At 31.9% G+C, this 21,379-nt stretch overlaps 1 protein-coding gene across 1 annotated transcript in view; it reads right to left on the bottom strand.

Annotated features, from left to right (window-relative positions):
- Nucleotides 1-700: 700 nt before the first annotated feature.
- The window catches only part of LOC143085625 (glutamate receptor-like), a 43,040-nt gene continuing 22,361 nt past the window's right edge, over nucleotides 701-21,379 (bottom strand). Inside the window, exons 6-17 of the mRNA XM_076262086.1 lie at nucleotides 20,595-20,708; nucleotides 19,573-19,743; nucleotides 18,653-18,769; nucleotides 17,561-17,674; nucleotides 16,253-16,465; nucleotides 13,990-14,336; nucleotides 13,160-13,358; nucleotides 11,457-11,701; nucleotides 10,992-11,103; nucleotides 9,894-10,031; nucleotides 9,340-9,453; nucleotides 701-3,130 (exon numbers count right to left, since the gene is read on the bottom strand). Of these exons, the coding sequence (XP_076118201.1) occupies nucleotides 3,056-3,130; nucleotides 9,340-9,453; nucleotides 9,894-10,031; nucleotides 10,992-11,103; nucleotides 11,457-11,701; nucleotides 13,160-13,358; nucleotides 13,990-14,336; nucleotides 16,253-16,465; nucleotides 17,561-17,674; nucleotides 18,653-18,769; nucleotides 19,573-19,743; nucleotides 20,595-20,708 (1,959 nt within the window). The 3' untranslated portion in view covers nucleotides 701-3,055. The remainder of the gene's footprint in view (nucleotides 3,131-9,339; nucleotides 9,454-9,893; nucleotides 10,032-10,991; nucleotides 11,104-11,456; nucleotides 11,702-13,159; nucleotides 13,359-13,989; nucleotides 14,337-16,252; nucleotides 16,466-17,560; nucleotides 17,675-18,652; nucleotides 18,770-19,572; nucleotides 19,744-20,594; nucleotides 20,709-21,379) is intronic.

Genomic DNA, 21,379 nt, shown 5'->3' on the forward strand with positions numbered 1-21,379 from the left:
TATATCTTGTGTTTTGTCTTTTTGTTTCATGTGTATTAAGTTTGCTGTCTCCTTTGCATGAATTTTATACATATATGTGTTTATTTATTAAATGTTTATATTCCTTTTTACGATGTAATTGACAAAGTGGTTAAAAGTATTGTGGAACTTAAACTTATCGATCAAAGTCCTTGTTTTGAATCGGATTAAGAAAAGTGCAAGTATTTAATTTTGTCTCCAAAATGTTTGAAAGCTGAATTTTATTTTAGTAGAGTAAGTGTCTTCCCGTTAATTAATTTACTGATATTTTTCCAGCATGCAGTTAGAACTTCGGCCACCCCAAAGCGCAAGTACCAAGTGCAAACGGTAATGATATGAAAGAACGTAAAGATACGTGCACTGTTAGCTAAGGTAAAGATTTATAACTGATTCTTAAAGAACACATACAAAATAACTTATCATTGAAAACTGTTTCGGAAAGCTTGGTAAAACAAACAAAAACGCAGAGATAATTAAAACAACATCATGGCACTATCAGTTCACTTATTTGTCACTTGATTCAAGTACTCTTTGATGGTTGTATATCAATGTCATAATCCAGTAAACTTTGACAACAAACTCGAAAGAAAATTAGCTTTCGATCAACAATTACAGAATGAATATTATCTGTCGATAATACACTATAGACTCGTAATAATTATTAAAACAAAAGACTTGCATACAAGAATTAGTATTGTATATAAAAAAATCTTTAATTTACTAATCTAAGTAACATTAACATTAAATGAAACTCCTTTCATATTCCCTTCAACTTACAATCTGAAAATAATTCAAAGCATATTAAGTATTTTAAAATGCATTCTGAAAAATTTATCCAATACAAACATTTTAATAGGATATGGACTGATTAACTTAATTTGTAAATATTGAGATTTTGTATAATTATCCTAAAACAATGCACATTTATAGTATGTGTTGCAAAGATTGAATTGACATGGACAATGTTAAACATTTCGTTATGTGTGCATACAAACAAGCTTTTTAAAAAAGCAATAATATTTCGATTTTATTGAAAGACATAAACAGTACAATTAACTCCTAAAACAATGTTTTCTTTTGCACTTGAAATTTCATGAACTGGTTGTGACATCATTTAACAAAATTACACATAAAACAATAGCTTTCGTTTTATAATATAAAATATAATACATATTATAATTGGTGCAAATAAGGTTATGTTATATAATAGAATAATACAAATACAAATGGGTGTATAATATTTTTGTATGCAGAATATTTAACAAATATGTACAAAATGACTACATGAATGATGTGGAACTAATATACGAATAAATTAATAAGGGTGAAATATTTACACTGACAATGTATGTCCAGATATCTCGAAGCTGTAGCAATCAATTTCCCTAATTCCGTTGGCAAACAAACCAGTTTAATGAACTTTGATAAACCACACGTTGATTTGTGTCTCTTGTATAAACATTGCACGCGGCATTTTGATGTTGCCTACAATTTTGTACCGGTCTCGTTAGGTATATTGTTTAATTCTGAATGCTCATTAGACCTGTCACGAAAGGATACGTTTTGAATTAAAAGGGGATGTTCAGTATCTTAACAATTGGATATTACAATTAATTATATTTCCCATAATAACATTTAACAAACAAATCATAGCATATTTTTGTACATTGTAATGTTATCCGATTTTTTTAATGAGATGAGCAGATACAGATGATATAATGTCGTTTTGTTTCCATATTGCAAACGATTTCAGGAAGGTGACACTGTCAATGTTTCTTTTTAAATCTTGAATTGCGTTCAATTACTTAAGCTTTCATTACTAGTGTCTAAGCTAAACAAATATAACAACAGTTAGATATGTGTCAATTAAAGTACATCAATTTTCTTATATATAACAAAAACACACAAAAATAATACAAATATCAGGGTTTTTTTGTTTTACATTTGTTTTAAACAATCATATCAGTTGTTTCACGTAGAAATGTCCATCTATGGAATGAAAAAATATAAATTTATAAAGTATAGCAGATTATGTCTCGCAATTCAGATTGTTTAAGGTACATAAAGAAAGACTGCAATAATTTTAAATGATCCTAGGCTTTCTCATATCTCATATATATTTGGACAGCCATTGTACTTTTTGTTATATATCTTTAAGTAAGCACAATAACTTAATATGTGTATACTACTTACATTCCAATTCAGTGATTATACATGTTAATTTTAAAAGTATTTTAATTGCATACATATAAAGCTTAAATTTCGCATTAACCATTTTAACTTACATTCCAATTCAGTGATTATACATGTTAAAGTATTTCGAATTAATTGCATACATATAAAGGTTCAATTTCGCATTAACCATTTTAAGCAACAACAAAACAAAAAAAAAAAAACAAAGGTGCAAAATACAGTTATAAATTTACAATCGGTAGCTATAATACGACAAAAGAAAAAGAGTCCTATGTTATATCTATATAGCTAGCTATCATGACTGCAATTGTTTTTGTTTGTTCTACATTATTGTTTATATTCAATTATTAAGTCTATTATAAGTATATTCATATATAGTGGACCATGCAAATGGAGAAATCGCAAGGAATGAATGTTAATGTCAAAGGATTTGTTGATTTTAACAACATATTACTTTTGCAGTATTTCTCTCTATCCTATATCTCTGTGTGGTGATATTTAATAATAATAATTTAAATTTTCAACATTGAACATGTTGAAGGGTAAACAAATAATACATTGACACCATCAAAATCTTATAATGACATTATGATATCGTTAACAACTTTTTAATCACATAGTACTATGTTATAAATAAAATTGTAATCAAATGTAATTAAAGATACCAAATGTAAGCAATGTAATTGTCGATGATGATACACAATGAACATCATTTTAAATCTGTTTAGATTGAACATACACAAGTGTGCTCTTTAATTTGCTGAACATCTTTTACTCGTATATCATAAATATATATAAAAAGAACTCAATATCACAATCATCAGTTTGATTCTGCAGCTTGGTGTCATACTTGAGTATGTGTGTTTGTATCAACATAAGGATCAAACCCTGGAAGCTGTGTGGGTCCTGTATATGTATACTGTAAAAGAAAAAAAGCATTATTTGTATGTTGACTTTAATTGTTATTGTTTTTTTTGTTTTTTTTTGCTTCGAGTATCATACAGGCATGTTTTTCCCATTATCACTTTTTTATTTCCTTATCTGTCAAATGTGACGGTCACGGATGAAAAGGAACACATATCTTAATCAACGTTGTACAAGATATTTTTGAAATAGCACATTTTCCGTATCCATATCGTGTAGCATACAGTTTAACACTTATGGAGGCTCAGAAAAAAATTGTTTGTGTTTTTGTTATCATTACTTTATTAGTTGTTACTTTATCATACGGAACAAAAATCATTCCAAAAAGTCAATTCGTTTTGGCCTAGATGACTTTCAAAATGCATATATCATTAAAAAAGCTCCAAATTATCTCTTTGGTTAAAAAATGCCATTTTTTGCATTAAAATTGAAATAACTTTTTTTTAACTCATTGGTGACCTATATTTTTTATTATTTTTTTTAAATAAGCTGTACTTAAACTAAACTATTGTAAAATTTGGGTGATTTCTGAAATTAATTTTTTTTATTTCGATATTATCTTTATTTCTCCTATTAGTTCAACAGAAAAAGTAATTTTACAAAAATGTATGCTTCTCTCGAAGGCAGATTGTGAGCTTAAATGAACGGTGACCCCATGTTTTTATTCTTTTTTTGTATTTGTATAAGATATAGTTCATTTATAGAAAAATATGGGGAAATCCTATATTAGAAAAAAAAAATGGTTTATATCCACGAGCCCCCTTAACAGTCAATATTACATAGTTCAAAACGGAACGCAGCTTGGTTGTCGACATGATAAACATCATTTCAATTATGACATTTCAAAAACATGTATTTACATTTTCGATTCAAGACCATGAAATTGTACTATTGTGTGTATTGAAAATAATACTTAATTTATGCTAGTTATTGGGTGTTTTGTTTCTGTTCCGTCGTTGGTTTGATTCTAACTGTGTAAACTTTATAGTAATAGTAGTTTTGCTCATTGTTAAAGACCGTACGGTCACCTATCGTGACTACCTGTTACGTCATATGATATGTCTAGAAATTAGTCTCATTTGTAAACGTACCACATATTCCTGTTTTTATTTGAATTTGATAGATGTGTTTACACTAGTAATTTTAAGGTCCTTTATAGCTTGATGTTCGATGAGAGCCAAGGCTCCGTGTTGAAGGCCGTACATTGACCTATAATGGTTTACTTTTATAAATTGTTATTTGGATGGAGAGTTATCTCATTGGGACTCACACCACATCTTCCTATATCTATTTGATGGAGAGTTGTCTCATTGGGACTCATACCACATCTTCCTATATCTGTTGGATGGAGAGTTGGTTCATTGGCATTCACACCACATCTTCTTATATCTATTGGATGGAGAGTTGTCTCATTGGCACTCACACCACATCTTCCTATATCTATTGGATGGAGAGTTGTCTCATTGGCACTCACACCACATCTTCCTATATCTATTGGATGGAGAGTTGTCTCATTGGCACTCATACCACATCTTCCTATATCTAATTAGAGACAATTCAAACTAATCCAAATCCAAAAACAGGAAAAATGAGGTTTTAAGTATTAAAACAATAAAGAAGGAAAAATACAGAAGAAAACACAAATAGAAGACACTGGTGACCTATATGTAAATACTCGTGGAATAATATGTTTTACATGAAAATGGAAACATGAATCGTTGACAATAACGAAACATATAACTAATCAATAAACAACAATTAAAAAAACACATGGTCAAGGTATCACGACTCTTCACATGTATAACAAGTGGAAATAACAAGAAAAATTTAGAAAGATCATATCATAGGGAACATGTGTGACAAGTTTCAAGTTGATTGGACTTATAGTCCGGCCGATCGGTGAAAAAAATGCTCAAATAATAAGGAAAGCACCAATTTTTGCATGATGGTACATTTTTGTGTACTGAGCAATATTAGCTATGGACCCACCCTAAAAATTCAATATGGCGGCTTATTTAAAGATGGCTGCCGTACGTTCTAAAATATTTTCCAGTATTGCACAAACCACAGAGGATTTGATGCTGGGTGCACAAAAATCAACATATTTGAATGACTTGGTGTACTTAGCAAGGTTTTGTTTTGATCTATTTTTGAAATACAAAATGGCGGCTATTTTCAAAATGGCCGCCTTGAAAAATAAGCAAATATTCATTATTGAGAATTGACCTGAATATAAGCATTTTATTGATGTTCCTGGTACCTTTGATAACTATTTAGTGTCATTTGGTATCTGTCCCAGTTCTGTCCTTTCTGATTTTGCCTTGCTTGTCATTTCATACACAAAGTAGTAGCTTTCATAAAAAGCTGCAGTAGTAGCTTTCATTAAAAGCTGCATTATTTGTTGTCTTGAGTCATACATAAATGCTGTGATTTGGGATTTATCTGCCTTAAGATATTATTCAGTGCCTGTCTTATCTCTTGGGTCGCAATATTTTGCAATTTGAGACATTAAACTGTGAATTGAGAATCAGTTAAACACATATCAGTGAAATGGCAGGAATTGAGGACAACAAGGACAAGAACATTGAAATGGCAGAAACTGAATCACTTGGGAATATGGAGAAACCCACAGCTGAAGACGCTTTAACAGAGGACAGCTCAGAAATGACTATTAAACAATTGTACCAAGAATATTTAACAGATAGAAAATCAAATGCTCAAAGAACAGCTGAGATTTAACGCAATATAAAACAGAGCGAAGAGCGAATATATAAAATATGTGTTGGTCTCATTACGTTTCAAGCTGAACAGAAAGAGGCAATGAATATTAATAACAAACAGATGAAAGCAATATCTCAGCAACTTCAGCAGACTGAAGACAGGATAGACCACAAGGCTAGTAATAATTGCTTGGCGGAATTGATGATCAGACCAATAAGATATTCAATGTTGTGGTGAGACGAATGAACAAGCTGACAACAACTGAGGAAAGAGACACAGTTCTATTTAAAAGTGCATTTGAACAGCAGGGTACCTTCAAACAATTGGCTTCTGTTGTAAATGAATCAGTGGACAATCGAAATAAAGAAGTTAATATTTCTGCAATGGACACGTCATCTAAGCCAAAATTTGACATTAGCCAGTACAACGCAAGTTTACCAAAAGTACACAACAAAATCCATGTCGTGGGTCTTTCCCCAATTGTAGTTCGCATGAATTATAAACCGCGCCAACTCTGTTGAAGGTGTCTTCACCTTTAGTCAAACGTCCTATGTCAGGGCCCTTGGCCCTGCATGAGACAGTTCAAAATATTCAACAACAATCTCCATTTAAGAACATACCATAAACCTCTAGTACTAATCAAGGATACCAGCAAAAGGCTTATGTGTCTTCTAACGCACACTAACCATCTACTATAAGTTAATAATATTTGGTTCAGACCAGCCCACCGTTACAGAAACAATTGGCTGCAAGTGGATTCTATCAAGTTTCTCCAATCTTGAATGCAGTGCCTACTTACGATATCATCTCCGTCGAGTCAATGGCAAATCCCACATTTAACACTCCAATTATGACAACCTCGTCCGCTTCTGGAGCTCTAATATGCTTCCCATAACAGCAAGTTGACTCCATTGACCGATCCAAGAAAGGGCAGAGGATGGAAAAAGAGTGACCATACCTCATCTTCAGACTCTTCACTGGAGAGAGAATATACCTAATGGCAAGAAAATCTGTGTGCAAGGGACCGGAGCCGAAGCCCACAGCTGCAAAAAATGCAAAAACTCAATTGAAGAGGATCCATCACTTGGGAGGCGTTCATTTACCAATTTGAACGAACTGCCGGTGAAGACAATGGGAAATCAGGAAAAATGTGTGTAGGCCCCAGATTGCCAGGCCGATGTTGGCTTTGAGTACACTTGCGTGGTAAACACAGATGATGATTCCAAGGCCTTAAAAAAGCATTCATTTGGAGCAGCGCTTCAGCAAGAAAGACGATCAAATCAGATTGGAACCAAAACATTCCGTCGAGGATGTAAAGACAGAGATTCTTCAAGGCATGTAATAGAGAGGAACCCAGAAACATCCAACAAGGCGTTAAAACAATTGAAAACCTCAAAAGCAAACAAGATGGCGATATATGGATAAAAAAGTGCCAATTATGACCATCGACAAGTCTACTTTGCTGATGGCGCAGTATCACCGACCGATAAAGAAAATATGAGCAGTCTTTTAGATTATGAGTTGCATAACCTCACACAAATTGTCACAAAACTAGCTGATGTTATGCTTTCAACTAATCAGCATAACTTTGGATTGGCCGATCAATATAATCTCGGTTCTTCTGATAAGAAATTCATGGAAGATCACCTGATCAATATATACGTGGAAGATCTCTTGAGCAATACAATAGCGGTAAATCAGCAGATAGAAGTACACTCAAGCTTAATGCCTATCGATCAGCAACAACCTACTAAGCTAGAGATCATATAGTCCCTAAAGACAACGGTTAGCATCTCCACGGACAAACTCCAGAAATCCCGAATATTTTAGACAACGATCACCTTCACCAGGATACGGAGCAAATCAAAGTGTAACCCCCAACAATGAAGCAAAGGGTCGGGCCAGTAGGACAACTCAGATTCCAAAGTCTATTGGCCATGAAACATCACCTTATCACAAAATCGAACAGAGGCCCACTGCCTCGTTCAATATTGTCATCAGACAAACCATTTGAAAGAGCTTAGTAGTACGAGGTACTATACATGACCAGAATGTGAACATGATTGTGGACACTGCTGCAATGATAATATTAGTAAATGAGAAATTAATTCCGGCAGAAAATGGAGATTTGGAGAACGTAACGCTACGTGGTTTGGGTTAAAAGCTTGTTATTGGGAAGATTAAAAGGAACGACTCTCGACATTAATAGAGTAAACATATAATGGGATGTGTTCAAAGAGCCATTAACAGACGATGTTATACTTAGGCTAGTTATTTTGGACACACTGATCGCAGTGATAAACCTGAGTACTCCCACAATTACCATCAACAATAAAGTGATAAATGCGCCATTTGTTAATAGTGGTAACGAGATTTTAACTCAGCTAGTTTGCATAAAACGAACCATCACAGTTTCACCAAATTCAAACATGACTGTTACCATTAAAACTAATAAAAGTGCTGACCAGGAGTGCATTTTAAGACCATGCTCGCTGAAATGTTGCAAATTGGTTACGCACGTAGTTGGAAAAGGAAATAGTTGTGCCTTAACTATTTTAAATGATGCCAATCATCTAATTCGCCTGAAGAAAGGTACACCTATTGATTACATAGAATAATTTGACGATGTAGTGGGTACGGCAGATGAAAACGCGATAAGTGACGTAAGACGTGGCATTGAAGAGAAACGAGACAAGGTGCCCTCGGCACTGCCTCAAAGTTCAGATGAGTTACCTACTATTCCACCATTTCAACCGACCTTTATTAACGTCAATTGACTCGTTTCAACCTATTTCATTCCAACCATTAAAACTGAAAGCCTTTAAAGAACAATTACAATAACATGTAACATATTGATTAACATTTTGAATTTCACTATTTGTTTTTGTATATGCAGCTATATTTGCAACTTATGTGTTATAGAAATACCCAAATTATTTGTTTTATACTTTAGAATTAATTGATAACAAATTCAAGAACATAAAGTCCATTTTTAAAGAATCAGTACTTTAATTTCCGAAATTATATAGAATACCTTTAGGACAATCTTGAATTTTATACCGTTTTTCCGCCATCTTGAAAATGGCAGCCATATTGGATTTTTCAGAGTGGGTCCATAGCTGAAATCAAAGGGTATATAACCAAGAACTACTATGCAAAGTTTCATGCTTTCCTCATCAAGTGAGCAATTCTGCTCTATATCTGCACCAATCGGCGGGACTATTAAACTTCATCAAAACTACGTTGACCAAAAACTTTAACATGAAGCGGGACAGACGGACGAACGAATCGATGAACGACCGCACAGACCACAAAACATAATGCCCATACATGGGGCATAAAAACATATGGTCAGGGTATCATGACTCTTCACGTGCATCACAAGAGGAAATAAAAAAATGGAACAGTGCAAACAACTAATTAAACGATGCAGTATAAATATGTTTAAATAGAATTTATAACTGGCATATCATAAGTACTTACTGTTCCTGATGATCCAGATTTTTTCAAAGGAGTTGTTGATTCTGGATTACCCGAATCCATAGATCCTCGGAACGATAAGCGAGCTTTGTTTCTGACAATGGTACCAAACCCTTGCTGCACATAAATAAATAGAGAAATTGACAGTTTTGTTATATTTTACATTATAAATAATGTTTGACAATGAAAGAATTGAAATAAAGATTTATCAAACACACACACCAACATGATTTCTTTTCTTTGTAAGTATTTCTATGAAATATAATGCAAATGTGTTACTCTGTGAGATAAAGTGAATGAACCTAGCTGTTTGTGTACCCTATATATTATTCTGCCCTGCAATGTCGTCGGTTCGTTACTACAATTTAAGTGAACGGTATTTAAGTGTACAAACAAGTCAGACATTTCGAAAGAATGACAACTCTTGGTATAAAAACTATTTATAACTCTCATAATTTTTTTCATTAAAAACATTTCGCCAGCTTTTAAACATTTATGCAAGAATTACGTGTTCTGTTTTCATGTTAAGTATAAGAGTTTGTCTGCTTTATGTTTACCTCGGATTTTCTTGAATCCACGATAGACCTATACAGGAATTCGAATCCAGCAATGATAACCGACAAGCTTAAACCCCCAATCAAAATGTAGAAAATACCAGCTACGTTATTTAGTTTCAACTCTGCTTCGCTGCCATCCTGTCAACGAAAATAGTCATCAGCATTGGATTTTGTTATGAGATAATATATTATAAAGCATATGGCAAACGTTTGATGACATAATTTCATAATTAATGTAATGGGAAAAAAAAGATAATACAGATTTGGATGTACTACAAAGTACTATAAAATATCATAGTGATGAAAAACGGAATGACGAAACTGAAATGATACCTATGTACTTTTTTGTTTCAACTTTGGAGCAAACATTTCAATTTGTACTAAAAACAATATTTTGCGCTCCTATTATGTCAATCACAATTGTGTCTCTTGTATATATTCTACTGTTACACTTACTACAATGCACCAGTATATTGACTGAGATGTGAATATCGCATAATGAGAGTGGAAATTAATGTCAGACTGTATTCGAACATTTCAATTTTTGAAAAGTGACAGTGTGTGAACCTGTTTTCTCTATCAATGTGATAAAAATGAAAGCCCACAAAGTCATTCCATGTAAAATTGAACCAAAACAAGTCAAATCGTCTTTACATTTATTAAATTTAAATACTTGTATATCTTTTAGATGCATTTAGTGATATTTGCAATTTAATATAGAGATGTGGTATGATTGGCGATAGGACAACTATCCACCAAATGAATGAGAGGTTAGCAGCTATAAGTTAACGTATGACTAACAACAACGAGTCGAACTTACCTCGCTTTCCAAGCCATTGAATGACCTGATATGGAAAAAGTGTTGATCAAATCTTTACTCTTTAATTTAATTATCTAATAATAATTAAGCTTAACGAATTTTGAGTTGCATCATTTTATTTAATCTAAATATAACGTTCCTATAACTAAATATAAAACAAGAAGATGTGGTATGATTGCCAATGACACAACTGTCCACAAGAGACCAAAATGACACAGACATTAATAACTAAAGGTCACCGTACGGCCTTCAACAATGAGCAAAGCCAAATTGCTTACCAAAGCTGCTGATGGTTTTCCACACTCTGATCTCTCATCCCACCACTTTTTCTTTAATGACTGTAATACTCCTTTCTCTCTTAAGTGGAGAACTGCAAGCGTTAATGAATCTCTGTAAGGTAAAGTAGTGTATCAAGAATACATCTCATTCGTTTTATTTGTCTGAACTTGAGTTTTCGTCTAATATTTTTAAAACAGGTTTAGTTTTGCAATATTTTGACATGCATCCGGAGCACCTGAGATCACCACAAGTTTTTGGTTGGGTTCGTCTTGCTAAGTCTTTAGTTTTCTATGTTGTGTTTTCTGTACTATTATTTGTCTGTTTGACCTTTTATTTTTAGCCATGGCGTTTATTTTCTATTTATGAGTTTGACTCTCCCTCTGGTATATATCGTCCCTCTTTTTTAACGCTATTGGAATATATCACAAACAAGTACTGAACAATAAATAAAGGTATTCACATACCTTAAATCGGATCCGATTGGTGTTGCGATTCCGTAACCCTTTGAATCCAAATTATTTCCTACTTTCATTGTATCGCATGGTTTTCTTGTATTTTTATATTCATTCGTTGACGACTCAATCAAATACGCATATTTGCCATTTTCATCTCGAACTCTTTGTACACCTTCACTTGTTGTCTTTGCAAATACATCTTGTGCAGAAGTCATATAGGCCCACATACGTTCGTAAATGGCCACTTTTGACAGCTATAAAGCAAATTATTTCATCACATTACAAATGTACTATCGACACATTCAAGACATGACTGTGTATAAAAACACATATATCTATTGATGATTTTTTTTAAGGCAATTCGAGTATAAAGAAAAAGTAGCTGTCTCTCTATCATGTAAATTGAGGTTGACTTCATTTCTGCGAATTTGTGAAAGCTACGAACATAGATTGAAGATTTGTTTCAAACAGGAAGGAGACGGAAACTTTCTTCTTATGACTTGTTTTCGAAACTTTTACTTAAACAACAAGAGACCAATAGCTCCATGTATTTGTTTTTACATAAATCGTGTTGTAAATGAAGCAAATGTAAATAACTTTTGTTTCTTTAAATAACTTTAATCGGGGAGTAAAACCCTTAATTTAAGGTGGTATCTGTGTCTTTCGCCATCTTGGATTGTACAAAACAGAGAATTTCAGGTCGAGACTTTCAATCAAGTTATTTTCGTTTGTTTATGTGTTACATATTTGTTTTTCATTAATTTTTTTTTATACAAATAAAACCGTTCGTTTTCTCGTTTGAATTGTTTTACATTGTCATATCGGGGCCTTTTATAGGTAAGTAAGTAAATTGTTTATCATAGTGACATATGTTTTTCACCAAATATTATATAATACAGTGAAATATAAAAACAATAATTAGAACACCCGACCCTTTGGGTCTATAAGTCACTTTAAACATAAATTTTAATGGTATAGCTTACTTTGCGGTATGGGCTTTGCTCATTGTTGAAGGCCGTACGGTGATCTATAGTTGTTAATGTCTGTGTCATTTTGGTATCTTGTGGATAGTTGTCTCATTGGCAATCATACCACAGCTTCTTTTTTATATTAGCAAAATTTGATGCAGGAATAAAGATAACTAATGTGAATTTGCATTTAAACGAACAAATTTATACTATCAAAAATTGCAAATATTTATATTTTTTCAGGTGTAGATATTTTTTGCTTTATTTTTAGTGTTTTTAAATTGGCATTTAAGGAGATGTAACTCTGAAATAGTGCATTTTCTGAAGGAATATACATTATTATGTTTTTTTTTCCCCTGTATAATCCATACGAAATGTGTCATTTTTTACAACCTGTAGCTTGAACAAATGCGCAGTGACCTATCATTTCTATTATATTTTTGAACATATATCAATATGTACAACATTTTGACAAAGTATGAACAAATTTTATTATTTTTAGTTAGACTCCCATACCAACTTAATTAAGTACAATTATTTGCATTTTCGCATGATATATTCCAATAAATGCATTCTTTAAATTACTTAAATCATCATATGACCGTGACCTCGACATTTTATTGTATTATTAATCATGCATTTGCATGTTCATGAAAACTGTTTAATGTCAAAATCTAACGTCGAAGTGCCCCTTATTGCATAACAAGATAAGAAATAAACAACTACAGTCAAATTCCAATTTACCCTAAAGAAGTCAGCTGTAGTTCCATACTCATATACACCATACTGAATTTGTGTCTGCTTAGCCAGATCTTCTGCTGATTCAATGGGTGTGTTCATTCTTTCCACTGTAAGAAACGCAGCTAAGTTTGCAGTATATGAGGATATAATGATTAAAGTGAAAAACCACCATACACTTCCGACAATCCTACCAGAAACAGATCTGAAATCATATTAGAAAATAAATATTTGTAATTAAAAACCAACACCAAAGTTCAATGCATTGTTGGGGATTTGTTATACAACAACGTTTGTGTCTATTTCAAGAAAGGAATTTCCCTATTAGTTTTTGTTTAATATCTACTGAATAACAGGATCTTGAATTAGGAAAGGCACATACTTATTGTAGCGTGGTTAAACCTGTGTGCGAGTGATAAACCCTTTTCGTATCCGACACACAACATAATAATAAAACAGCTGTTAAATCAATTCGAGTTGACTATCAGATAGGAAAGATGGAAAAAAATGTAAACAAATGACACAAGGTAACGATTTAAGCGAACTCACAGTAACTAAAAGTTATAATCCCTTTTTCAGATAATAATAAAGAGTGCACAATGTCTTCCGAGCATATCAATGATTACACATAAAAATAATAATAATTACTTCATAAATGGTATGAGAAAGAATGACTGTATGCAATCCATACACACAAATATCGACAGAATCTTGGACATAAATTTTCATAAATGTTAAACAATACATTATCTTAGAATTTTTTTCATTAACTGTTTTTTAAATTGATGTCGTTTTATGATTTTTTATAAAGTTTTACAATTTATAAAATGACTTACTTTGGACTGATATCACACCCTTGTTGCATGAATGCACCAAGCGAATACCATAAACTGTTTGATATTGTAAAGTCATTTCGTATTGTCCTGTCGTCTTCTATATGCCATTCTGTTGGACTAAATCTACTGACAAGGAATAATACTACACTAACTCCAACATAGGCAAACAAAATGCACATCCAAATTTCATAGGACAAGGGGTCCATAAATGAAAAGGTGTGTGCTTTTTTATTCGTTGGTTTCTTTATCATGATACTGATGCCTAAACTCATAAAAGGTTTTGTAAAATCAACAACTCTTTCTCGTTCTGATGATATTGTCATTGCTGCAAAGGCAATATCAGCAATCTGAAAAGAAAAGAAGCTATGCTATGGTTACAATTATCCTCTATACTATTATTAACTCCATAAAAATTTATAATGAATAATTTTCACAGTTATGTGTACTGTTAGCTTTAAAAGAGAGACAAAGCTGATCAATCTTTATTAAGATAAAGATAAGCATTAACTGTTAATAATAACATTAGATGTATGTTTCATTATGATACTTTATTCTGATTGGCTAACTGCACATCACGTGTTATTCCGTAAGCAATTGCATTGCTCAATAAAACTTTTCATTCATGATAGCACATGGTCCCACAATAAAGTGCACAGGTGAATTAAATAAAACAATAATAAAATTCGTGTTTTCATGATAATAACTAAACAAATGTAATTACAAGTATTAAATGCTTCTTTTTGTAACTTCATAGGGTTGTAAAAGCGTTGACCGTGCGCACATTTTTAGGATGAAGCGCTTCCGCGCTTCATACAAAATGTGCTTTTACACCCCAATGAAGTTACAAAATGAAGCATTCAATTCTTAAATAAAGTTTACAAACATTAATGATACCATCTACAATGTACCAGATTCTCATTTTAACAATAAATGTCTCTGTTAATATGTTCGAGGTTATTATATATGATAACTAACAAGAATGTGTTCCAAGTACACGGATGCCCCATCCGCACTATCATTTTCTATGTTCAGTGGACCGTGAAAATGGGTTAAAAACTCTAATCTGGCATTAAAATTAGAAAGATCATATCATAGGGAACATGTGCAAATGAAAATCATCCAACTTGGCCAGAAGGTTGAACAAGGAATTAATCTAATCATTGTGTATGTTTTACTTCGTATTTTATTTGGCCTTTTTAACTTTTTGAATTCGAGCGTCACTGATGAGTCTTTTATAGACGAAACGCGCGTATGGCGTAATACTGGTATCTATGATGAGTTCATTTATAGCATACTTAAATATTGTTCTAAAAAAATATTTTAGACAAAAATAATATATTATATCAAACTTTTTAAGACTCTTATAATATAAAAGATATACTGAAACATAAGGAACCCTTGATAAGAAATATTATGTCTTATCTGAAACCTGATTATTTATTCCATATGCCTAGTTCCTCTAGTTTTATTTAAATAAAAAGTAAAAAGATCTCTATAACTATGTTTTACCAGATTTGGTTGAAAAGGCTATTTGAATATAATTCATTACATTCAAAGTTGGGAAAATATATCTTAGATTTTAAAACATTCTCACATTAGAAAAAAATTAAAAAAGAGGTGGTAAGAAAATGAAAAAGATTGTTAACAAAATTCAGAGAAAGCTCACATGCACATCTTCAACCTTCAGAAGTGTAACTTGGATATAATTAAAAGAAAAAGTATTTGAAGTATAACTTCTGTTGAAAATAAAAAAAAAACTTCTTTTTTCAGTTAAATTTCTGTACAACAGAACGCATACCATTATTTGGTCAATTAAATAATAATAAATAACTTTCTGATGAAAAATAAGTAATTTGGCTTCAAAACTAATGACGACCCATACATAACTTATATGATTCGTACACGTTTAAAACAACTGTCCAAGGAAAGAAATGCAATTATGAATAATTGACTTTAGTGCTTCCCCCTTATTATTGTATATATTTTTTTTATGTTTCTAGAGGAATCCGTATATTTTGTGCCGTTTTCTTTAATAAATGTAGATTTGTTAATTGTTTACAATGTTTATATCCAACTTAATCATGCAGATCATGTTAAGTTGTGTATGTTATCATGTAGCAATAAATAAACTGCAATCATTTTGCCCTAGTATGGGCACTGTGATTTGTTAATATTTTTTTAATGTATTTGTTGTTTCCCTTGCTAGTGCATTATGTCGAATATGTGTGCGTTTCTTTTTTAGTCATGTATGACTCGTACTCACCCCTCTGGTTAATTCTCCGATCACACCATTCCATGTGCCATTTTCCAGTTTTTTGCCATATGTTCCATCCCCAGCGATACATAGTGTATAATTAAATTTAAGATAATCAGATACTTTATCTATCAGATCTATTATATAACCTTGGAAGTTTTCTCTTCCACATGTAGCTCCTATTTGTTCTCCTTGCTCAGTCCACATCACATAAGGATCTTCCTGTAAAAAGTGTTAATTTTTAATGGAAAATTCCACTTTTCTGTTTGCATTTTGTTTAATTGTCAACGTTAATATCGTACGATAATAACTCCATTGATGTTTAATCGTAAATCCAGTTCCACCTTCTATTGGACATGGAGATATTTTTTTACCTAGTTTGCTAACTTTTTCTACATACATCACAGTTTAGAGTGGTAAACGTGGCGTTTAATAACAACCAATCAATTAATCAATCAATCAACCAATTTAATTTATGTTTTGTATCTTGATAAAAATAACAGGTGAAAATTTGAAAATTGTTTGGCTTCCAAGCAGGCTATTTCTGTTTATATTGTAAGGTTTATGATACGGGACTTGACAAATATCCGGCGTTTCAACAAGCTCTTGTTTTGTATTTCAAAGCGGGATCAAGCAATGATTTCGACTGATTTGAACTTCGACATTCATGCATACAAGACTTTTTGTGATACTCAACCTAAACCTATCTATATGGTGTTTTTTATTGACTGTTTGTATTGTTGTCTTTGTCTGTCGGACATTTTGTTATCCGTCTTTAGTCCTCTTATTTTTGCACTTATTGTTTGGTTTTTACGTATGAAACATAAAAAACATAATTTCTTGTTGATGCTGATAAATTTTATTTGTCGTTTTGATGTAAATTGGTTTAAAAGTATTTCCATTAAAATTTGAAAAGAATCTACAAAATGATTTTCACTAAGCGGTATCTTCACCACGTTCCGTTCTTCTTATACGGTGGCTAACTGGAGAATGAAATTAACAATATATTGTTTAGGAATTTATTTAGTTAATTCACAATGAATTAGATACAGTTAATACATAGTTCTCATATTCCATTGTGCATAATTCAATTATTAACTTTGCAATGAAACCTGTATATTTTTACACGCTTTGAAAATAACCAAGCAACAACTATAACAAATACCAACAAAAGTAAAAATATTTAATTGTTACAAGTTACAAATGCAAGACGCATCGGTAACAGTTTTTGAATGAACGAACAAGTGAAAGACTATTCTTGTTCGATTACATGAGTATATAATAGTATTGTTATTGTTAAAACGCATAAATTGTCACCTTGACTGTGGTTATCCGTCGAACTATTTGTCTATTTGTTATATTTGGTCTGGGAGGTAATTGTATCTCTGGTTCGTGTAACTGTAGTTGTGTTGGTGGGTTAAAAACTCCAACCTTCAAAAAAAGAAAACATGATTACACAAGGTCGTCTCAAATATATTATATATTCAAGAGATAATTAAACGAGTTTGATACTGCTGCAAAATATCGGTCCAAGATAATATAAGCATACACAATTTTCAAGAATCACAAATGAACCCAAAAACAAATAAAGCAGCGGATTGATTTGGACAAGAATCAGGTAGCGATATCAAGATGCTCATTTTGCCACTTTACTGTTAAAAAGGTATTTCTAAATTGTAGAAAAATTATATGTATTCACAGAGTTTATTCCTAAACGCAATGTCTTTATACGTTAAATTACGCACGTTCTTATGCAAATGAATTTTTACAAATCGTCAATACTCACAAAAATTTGAACAAATATTAAGTTGTGATTCAAACTTTAATAATTCAGCTCACTACTATCAATAGCAAACGAGATGTAGAATTGTCATTTGATACCAACATTATGATTATAAATATGTATAAATCGTTGATATTGCTGTTCGACATTTTGTCATGTTGAGGCAGTTTGTAGGTTTTTAAACAGTGTGTATGCTTCTCAATGTTTGAGGTTGTTTTGTGACCTAAAGTTGCTTACATCAACGTCTTTTAGTCTCTGACAGACAGTTGTCTCACTATAATCATACTAACTTTACATCTCCTTATAACAAACAAAACAAGATTTAAAGGCAAATACTTGAATGATTTTAAATTAATGCTTTCTTACCATTTTCGATTTGAAAAACTATTCTGAATGATATTGTACTTGACTTTGTAAAGTCGAATTATACTATCCAAATGAATTCCTAAGATGTTCATCAGAGTTTGTGCCAAATTGTCAAACTGTAAAATGTTTTTGTTTTCTTGTCTTAAATGTGTTTCATATAAATGTATTACAGTAATTAAAATATGTGACGTCATAGCTAAAGCAGAAACCAAAGGAAAAAAATCATCAAAGAAGAGAATAGTAACAATAAATTGACATACCTTAGCTATCTGCATATTCATTCTAGTTTCAAAAAGTGGAAGTTTGAACTCCTTTCGCCAGCCATTTTCTTGAAACTTTATAGGATTTTCACTATCACTTTTTCCATCATACTCTCCCTACAAACAGATCACAAAATAATCAAATCGTCTGTTTTATGTATTACTCAGCACAATGTGCGATGTTATTATATTGGACATGAAAATGTTAAAAGAATGCATTCAATCATTCGTAGTACGCACGGTGTGTTGCGCATTAATCGACGACAGCAAGACCTCTTATGATCACTAGTAATACGTAAGAGGTCACGTACATATCTCGTTTATATACTTTTTAACGAAACCAATAAGACTTATTTATTGAAATGTCAACTCTACCTTGAATATTACGACTGAAGTTGTTAGTATGTTAACATGAATCGTACGTTCAGACATAAATCTACTCGTAATTTTGATACACTTAAAACAGTTAAGAGTCTAACTGAACCATCTGTCTATTGATTTGGGACTGTTTGGTGTCATCTCTTGATTTCGTTTTTGTATGTTTGGTGGCTGTGCATGGAAGTTTTCCTTCATTCCCTTTTATTTGTAAAGGAGTTTATATATAACAACATTTAAAAAGCGCGTTTTTTGAATTATTCCAGTTCTCATAGTTATATGAGTTACTTGCAACAAGAATCGTCTACTTCAAGAAAGAGAAACAAATGAAGCTAATTTCATGAAACAAACATGTATTCAAATAAATAACACCATGAACGATTACGGATCTGGGTGATTAAAAGAGATCAAATAATAGGTTTGTATCTCTTTTATAGCATTTTTCTGGCCTAAATGAAATACTGTGTGTATTGTTCCTACACTTGATCATTCCGTTAGGATTACGGATCTGGGTGACTAAAGAAGATAAAATAATAGGTTTGTACCTCTCTTATAGCATTCAAAACTCGTTTTCCTGGCCTAAATGAAATACTGCGTTCGTTGTCCCTACACTTAATCATTTCGTCAGGATTACGGATCTGGGTGACTGGATCCGTTAGTTTCTTCAAAGCTCTATGGAAAACCATGACTGCATCTTCAACAAGTACGTCCCCATACTAAAATCATAACGTCAATTTCTACATATTTATATGATCGTATTCAATGCCTGTACCAAGTCTGGAATATGACAATTATTGTTCATTCGTTTGATGTTTTTTATCATTTGATTTTGCCATTTGATTAAGGACTTTCCGTTTGAATTTTCTTCGGAGTTCAGTATTTTTGTTATTTTACTTTTTACCATGTTATTCAGTGGTAATGTTTCTCACAATTGGAAGAAAAACAATTAACTTGTAAATTTAAATAATAATTTTAATGCATTCCTACTAAAAAATAAATTAAATTTTCGAAATCAACTGTTAAGAACATCCACTGACGTTTCTGTATCGTCATTTAAAACATAATATTTCAGTGACGTTTTCATTGTTTTCATATAGTTTGGTTACTGTTGTTCATGTCATTTGATCGTTCATAACTTTTCATTTTGTGAGTTTTTGTGAACTTCCTTTTCGGATTAACTTTGGAGTATATGACAATAGAAATACTGGCAGATATCTGATTTAATATGACGTGACCGATTTTCTACAGTATATTTGTGAACAAAGCAAAGAATATTAGCGAGACAAGAACATATTATGAAGTGAACAAAAACTGACAACTCCATTACCTTCAGAAAAACTAAACCCAATTTATACAAACAGTTTACTATAACTACCAATAAGCAATTGTGTTCTTTTTTTCTTTTTTCTGATGTAAGTGTGCGATAGTTTCGAGGTAACGATGATAAATGTTTTTACAGTTCATGGTGTAATGTATTTCATTTAAATAAGCATATTTTCAGCGTAAAAATAAAAGCACGTTCGCAATGTTATTAACGATGTTAAATCGATATTTTGTATGCACTTACTGTTTTCTTTTTTCGTGGTTGTGTATTCCATGATTCTGCTTCAGGGACTTTTAAACTGAATCCAGAAACGTTCATTCCAGCAGATAACACTGTAGCATTCATATCGTTGATACCCTAAAATATCGTGTGTAAAATTGATTACATTCATCAATTTTCATTTTTCTGTGTATTGAAATACATTTCAAAAAGCATTGGTTAGTGACGTCAATGGTTTTCAAGGTATACGTTTTGGCCATATGTCATTACATGCATGCATACTTATGAAACTGCACATGTACACACATAAAAAGTAATACAAATTCATGATTTTCAGCAAACACACTATTAAGAATGACACATCATAAATATAATAACCAGCAAACCTGTTATCAAATGTCACACTCGAAACCAGTGAAATTTATAGCAGTTTTTAGTGTATTTTCAACGCATTTTTTCTTAACCTAATAGTGTCCTAAGAAAAAGAGAAACCGTTTATCAGTATCGATGTTGAAATGATTTTCGTTACAAAATCCCACCGGAGAAACCGGACTGATATTTTTTCTAATGGTTCATTTGCCTTCATTTTTGCATTTGAATTTTTTCAGGAAACCCTGAATTTATTTCTCCCATTTTTGTAAAACCCCATAGACATAAAACCCTTCTGACAAAATATTTCTTATTCTTATTGTTTCCCCTATATTTTCATCCAGTTTATCACTAATTTGTCACATATCATACTCCTCATAACCGTTAATCTATAGTTCCATATTTTTTTTATATAGTACATCGTACATCCTTTTTGAAAT

This window comes from Mytilus galloprovincialis, chromosome 8 (assembly GCF_965363235.1).
Source record: "Mytilus galloprovincialis chromosome 8, xbMytGall1.hap1.1, whole genome shotgun sequence".
NCBI lineage: Eukaryota > Metazoa > Mollusca > Bivalvia > Mytilida > Mytilidae > Mytilus > Mytilus galloprovincialis.